At 51.0% G+C, this 6,721-nt stretch overlaps 1 protein-coding gene across 1 annotated transcript in view; it reads right to left on the bottom strand.

The window, feature by feature from the left end:
* Positions 1-6,280: 6,280 nt before the first annotated feature.
* The window catches only part of HOXB1 (homeobox B1), a 1,493-nt gene continuing 1,052 nt past the window's right edge, over positions 6,281-6,721 (bottom strand). Inside the window, exon 2 of the mRNA XM_005861945.2 lies at positions 6,281-6,695. Coding sequence (XP_005862007.1) covers positions 6,367-6,695 — 329 coding nt within the window. The 3' untranslated portion in view covers positions 6,281-6,366. The remainder of the gene's footprint in view (positions 6,696-6,721) is intronic.

Here is a 6,721-nt window from a genome sequence, read left to right on the forward strand (position 1 = left end):
GTTGAGTCTTTTCTTGAGTTTACACTTGTTAAAGGAGCCCAAACAAAACAAACAAACAAAACCTGTAGGCAACCCTGGGCGCACACTCGCCCTGAAGCCATCACTGCCTGAGACAGATACTTTTAACAAAGGGAAGGGGGGAGAAAAAGAAAATGCCTCCCAAACTCCTCCCATCTCTAGCCCTACTTCCATTATCTTTATATTAATATTAATACATTGCCTCTGGTAAAACTCTTGGACTAATTGAACATCTGAAGCCCTCAGCATTTCGGAGCACCATTTTGGGGATGTCTGGACAGGAGACTTTTGTTCCAACATTCATTTTTCCAACAAATATTTACTAAGCATCTACTATGTGCCAGGCATTGTTCAAGGCATTGGACATTAAGCAATGAATAAAACAGACAAAAAAATCTCAGCCTTCATGGACCTTCCATTCTAGAATGTTAGGAGGCGAGAGACTGTTTTCATATATGGTTGCTGGAAACATGCGTGTCACTTCTTTGCTGTATTAACTCTTTTGGTGTCTTTGGAAAGAGTCCAAACTATTACAAGTTTACCAACATAATCTATAATACTAATAACATGCAGATAGATATGTGGCCCTTCACAGTCCTGGGTCATCTCCCCAAACCAACAAGACCATTTTAGCCAATCTCCATGCACCCCTTCCCCAAAAAGACAATCATTTGCTGAATCTTCTCTCCTCTGAAAGGCCCAGGCTGCTGGTCTAACAAGACTGGAGAGACCAGGGCATGACCCCATGACCAAGACCCTTCCCCCCGCCCCACTGGCCTCAACAATCCTCTGGACAGACTGCTAGCCGGGGCTGGGGGGTGGGAGCTGGCAAGCCATTGCAGGGCTGAACTCTCCATGAACCAGGAAAGGATGGGGGTGGGGGAGACCGAGCAGAGCCAGCAGGAACAGACTGAGGAGGAAGCAAGGCTTCTAGGCAAACCTCTCTGGCTGGATAAATATTGAGCCGCCTCATCTCCAAGGTGGGGATTGAAATGGGGCTGTCAAGCCAGAGTAAACTGAAGGGAGCTTTAGGCCTCAGAGGAGCAGAGGGTACATGTTTTGTAGGACTCCCTCCCTCCCAGGTTCCCCTTTAGGCAGAAAGAACTGCAGGGCTCAGAATTATCTGGACCCAGGCCAGTGAGCTTGAGAGCTTGAAGGAAATGGACTAGGGGTGGGGTGGGGTTTAGGGTGAGACTGAATTTAATTAGCTCTAACTAGGCCAGTAGACTATATGCAACCGGATGCTTCCCCAGACCTGCACCTCCATCCTAGACCAAGGTTAACATTCCTTCTCCCCTATGTCTTCTTCTATCCTCAGAGGAAAGAATGAGCCAAGCTGCAGTGGTACAATTCAATCTGTATTAAAAACTGGGAAAGCAGGCCCAGAGAGGACACACAAGAGGCCCTTGGTAGAGAAAATTCTGGGAACCTCCTATAAAGTTCTTCTCTGGAGTATCTGATCCATTTATATTTTGATGAAGCGAACAACAGTGGACAAGGACCAAGAGGTCTACCTCTGAGCTGAAGTCTACAGCTGCTTGAGCCTCTCTGTTTTTCCAGAAATGGGCATTAAATATTTTGCATCTCCAACTCCTGTCCTGCCCAAGACTCACTTTGATTATATAAAGCAAAAGCTGAAGCATCTGTGGTTGAGTCATGCAAAGAAGTCATGCAAGGAAGTCCTTAGAGCCAGGACTAAACCATCAGAAAAAAATCTGGCACAACTGCAGGGGGTGCCAATCTCATGCCCTACATGAGAATGTGCTGCCAGAGTTATGCAATGAGGCTGTCCTGCCAAGAGCATGTCTCCTTATGATACACTACTTACTGTAAACCAGTGTTCTGTGGGACTACCTGGAACCTTTTCATTCATAATTTATTCCCTAGCAGCAAGTTTCATGGTTATGATACCAGGTGGGTCTGTGGGTGCAGTGCAAGAGGACCAAGGCTGAAGGGTATCTGCTTCCATCATGCCAAAAACAACTCAGGATGAAAAAGTAGTAGGAAAAATGTCTTGTGGGAATACATAAAACAGAAAATTTCTACTGAACACTGCCAGACAGCATCCTAAGTGTTTCTGATACATCTCATTTATTCTTCAATGTCTTCCATTTTATATCTGAAGAAATGGAAGCACAGGGAAGTTGAAGAACTGGCGTAAGCTCACCCAGCTAATAAGAGGGGGGCCACATTGATAACGAATTTATACTTCAGAACCCTTGCCCCCCACCACTCTAAATCAGGACCTCAAAGTGTCTGCCTTCAAGACTTCCTATCCATCCTCTCAATGGAGAAGGGAGGGAACGAGTGTGGGAGGCTCAGGATAACTCTCCTCTTCCTCAGGTGAGTAGGCTGAGGCCTGAAGGAAAGGAAGGGGTCTCAACCCGATCGAGGTATTCTCAGCTGCTAAGAAGGAATCCCTTTTACCTGTCCTTAGCCGTATAACCGGTCTCTAGTTCCATACACCTAACTTGGGGTCAAACAAGATGTGATAGTGCGTGCACATCTCAAAGGATCAAGAAGTGCTCTGGAATAGATAAAGGACTATAGAAAAGGGAGAGGATGAGTCCCTTTGAGTAATAATAATAATTACTATTATTCTTATTATAGCTCACATGTATTTATTAAGGACTGCTCCAAGCATTTTGCACATATTAAGTTATTTAATCCCAGCATCAACTTTATGAAATATGTACTATTATGATCTTCATTTTGTAGATAGTAAGACTGGGTGCAGGGAATTAGGCAGCCTGCTCAAGGCTTGAGAGGCAGCGCTGGAAGGATTTGAAACCAGGTATCCGGGACATCTCCCCAACTCCTCGGCTGTCACCCGGAGGTGTCCCCAGCCTTCCCATCTGCACCCTCTTCCACTCCCCATCCCACTAAATCCCTTCCAGCAGCCCAGTGGTATTGGTGCAGAGAATGTTCATAACAAAGAAACCCACATTAAAAGTAAGGAGAACTTCAGGGGTTTTTAATTCTCTTTTTCTTGTCTCTTGTCCAGAAGATCAAAGGACCTCGCATTGGGAGAACAAACGCTAAAGGAAAAGGCAAATGAAAGAGGAAAAGTTCACACTTGGGGCTGAGAAACAGATGGTGCAGAGGGCTGGGTGGAGTGGAGGCTTGACTGTCCCGCCACTCAGACCGTCGGGGAGGGGCCAGGAGATGCTCCTCAGAAACCTTGTCAAGTTTTCTGAAGAATCAAGAAAAAAAACTCTCAAGATTTTTACTTTCAAACCAGCAGATTTTTTTTTTTGAAATCTAGAAAAGGAAGGTGTAAGAGTGGAGGGAGGGCTTTCAATTTTTGCAGAAATGCACTTTCAGATGCCCTGGTGAATATGATTCCCTTCACCCCTTCAAGGCCTGAGAAACACCCACCAGTCTGAAAGGCATGGAGGAGTCTCTGACTGGAAAGTTTAACAAAGACCATCAACTTAATTCAACTGCAGCAAAATGTGTTTTTGTTTATTTGGTTGACCATTTTCTCCTTTGTCCTTTATGCTGGGGAAATACACAGTGATCTTTTCTTTCTCCAAATAAGTGCCTCCTGTGTAAACCAATCTGGGGCCTTAACTTCAAAGTGGGATTTTAGGAGAGAGCCAAGGTCAGTAGCTTTGCACCTAAGGAGGTAGGAGGCTCATATTTATTGTGGATTATTTTGAGTCTGTGCCTCTGTTAACAGAGAATTGATTTGCCCCCTCACCCTTCCCTGGGGGAATCTGGTGGTTCCTTGCACTGTGACCCAAAATCAAATGGGCAGCCTTCCCTTTCCTCCTGTCCCTTCCATCATGTCACCCTCCCCCAGGACCAGCCTGAGGCCCATGTCCACCATCCTTGTGGCCCTGCTCTAACCACTGATCCTCCCTGCTTTCCTGCCCACTGATCCAAAGTTGTAGGATCCACAATTACCCCAACCAGAAGGCTCTAGGGGAGTTTTGTTTCCACAGACACTTGCTCTGTCCCCTCTGTCAAGGTGAGCCCTTTGGGGAAGCCAATCTTGATGGCAATTTCAATAAAATATAGAAAAGCAGTTAATAGATTTTTTTTTGAAGACGGAGGACAAGGCAGGAGCCTCTGGGAAAGCTAGACTTCCTCTTGCTACACGCTCTCTTCCTCTGCAGCTGGGCTGTGCCATTCTTGCTCATTGCCTCTCCTATAATGGCACCAATTTCATTAGGAAGCAAATGCTGGGCATTTCATATACATGCTCTTAGTCCTCTTAGCTGTTAGTTCTCTTCGCTGCCTCTCTTCCTTTGAATAGTCAAAAATTAAATGGATGGGGTGGATAAGTGCCCCCCCCCCGTTGGCTCCACTGCCGCCCCCACCAGCTGTCCTGGCTCGGGGGCATTTGGGCTCCCTGGGTAACCGGAATCAATAAAGCGGGTCTCTGGCGCCCGGAGCCCGCAGGCGCGGGTCATCTCAATGGCACTGAGAGGCCAGTGAGCGATGGAGGTTTGTTGACCATCGCGGAGCTTCCTGAGCCCCGGCCTCCCCACCCCCTACACCCCCTCCCCGCAGCAGACCAAGGGTTTGTTGGTGGGACGGCCCTAGAGACAATAGCTGTCCCCGCGGGTGCTCTGTTGGCTTGTTTGGAAAGCCCAAAGGCGCTTGAAGGTAAAAAGGTCAGCTCCAGATCCGGACCTACCTCGGCCTCCTCCCCCACCCCCAGGCCCCTGGGCCTCCAACTTGCCCCCTTGGGGCCACCTTCCCCTTCTCCCATACCCACTCGCCCTTTTTGAGGCCGCCTTCTTCCTGTGGCCCAGCACCAAAGACCCGGGGAGTTCACCTTCAACCCTGGGAGGATGGCACTGAGCTGGGTGGTTGGCACTTTGGAGGTGGGCCAGCTGTGGCTGAGTGTCCTAGCCTCTCTAGCTTCCAATGTCTGGACGGATGTCCTGGCTGGGTGGAAGAGAGCTGGGTTGGGGGCGACCCATCCTCTGACTCTCTCTGTATGCCAGGCCTTGTCTGGGGGGTGAGGGTGGGGGAGGGGGGAGTTGCTTTTGCCTTCCCCCACTCATCCTACTCTTTTTATATCCTTTTCTGTTTTCTCCAAAGAGCTCTCCTTTCCTGCCTTCCTCTCAGGACTTTCTCCCAACTATTTCGTCCCCATGCCCTTTTCCTCCATCTCTGTCTTGCTTCTTCCAGTGACCCGGGGACTGACATCTGTCAGACCTGGAGACCTGGTTCTGGTTCTGCTTTAGATCCACCCAGTTCTTTCCAGCCCGGCCAGGCTTGGCCAACTCTGTCTTCCCCTCTCCTCAGGATTCTTGGAGCAGAAAGCCTTCTCTACCCTGAGGTGGAGGAGCAGAAGCAGTCGGGGAGAAGGGAAAACACAGACTTTATTGCAATGAGGTAGTTGGAGGTACAGAGAGAACCCAGCTTGCTTGGGGCTCAGGTTTCCAGAAACTCGGGTGGTGCCCCCACGGTCTCCAAGGTTCAGAGAAATGCTTGCAGCTGCTAGGAGCTGTTGCAGCACCTGGGCCTCCCTGTTCTCCCCAGAGAGTGGGGGGCCGAGGTGGAGATGGGGATGAGGGTCCTGGGTTTCCAGAAGGCAATAAATAGGGGAGGAACTAGTGGGGGCGCGCCTGCGCCTTCCTGGTGGAGACTTGCTGGGGGCAGGCCTCGCACAACATTCCATAAGTCTCAGCAGAACCAAGTTCCGAAACACTTTGGTGGCTTAGAGATGAGATCGCTGGGGGGAGGAGTCCGGTCTCAGGAAACAACCTCTGGAGGCTGCATTAGTGCAATACAAAGGGGGGGGAGGTAATAGGGTTAGATGGGGGGTGCTTTTTGGTCTGTCACAAGGCAGCTGGTGCTATTGTAAGGTCTGTGGTGATTGGAGAGAGTAAGCATTGGTGATAGGCCCGCACCCAAACACGTCCCACACAAGAAACTCCTAGGCCTTCTCTCCATCCCAGGCCTAGAAGGGGGAGTTAGGACAGGGGTGAGTGCATGAGGACAGTCCTCGCAGCTCAAAGGCACTGAACTGAGCCAACCGACGACGTTGTGAGGGAAGCAGAATTCGGGAGATTCCGCTTGCTCCCACCCCACCCGAGCTGATCCCCAGATCAAAGGCGACAGGCAGCCCTTCCCTCCACATCTGGCAGGTTACAGTCTCCCACGCCTCTGGTCCCATAGGGTCCCCAGCCGTCAGCATCCCACCCAGACCGGAGGAAAGTGTTTCCCTGCTGCCCCCTAAGGCAGCTTCAAACTGGCGCCCCCCGGCCGACCGCCCGAGGTGACAATCTCCCATCAGTAATTTAGCTCAAGCCCTGGTTAGGGGAAGCGGAGGCGGAGGCGAGGGCTGGATGGCGGCGCTGGGGAGCCCCGTCGGTTGGGAGGCTGAGCTCAGGAGGTGACGGAGCTGGGCGAGGCCTCCGGGGAGGTGCACGTGGACTGGTCGGAGGCGTCTCCCGTGGCCTCCTTGGAACAGCCTGGAGGGGCTGGAGGCAGCCGGCCTCCCTCCCGCTCGCGCTTCTTCTGCTTCATGCGCCGGTTCTGGAACCAAATCTTGACCTGCGTCTCGTTGAGCTCCAGGGTGGCGGCGATCTCCACCCTCCGGGCCCGGCTCAGGTACTTGTTGAAATGGAACTCCTTCTCCAGCTCGGTCAGCTGCCGCGTCGTGAAGTTGGTGCGGAGGCCGCCGGAAGCGCCCAGGCCCAGCTCCGACACCTTTGCTAGGGGCGGGGCGGAGAAGGCGCGT

The sequence above is a fragment of the Myotis brandtii genome, unplaced genomic scaffold (assembly GCF_000412655.1).
Source record: "Myotis brandtii unplaced genomic scaffold, ASM41265v1 scaffold157, whole genome shotgun sequence".
In the NCBI taxonomy this organism is placed as follows: domain Eukaryota; kingdom Metazoa; phylum Chordata; class Mammalia; order Chiroptera; family Vespertilionidae; genus Myotis; species Myotis brandtii.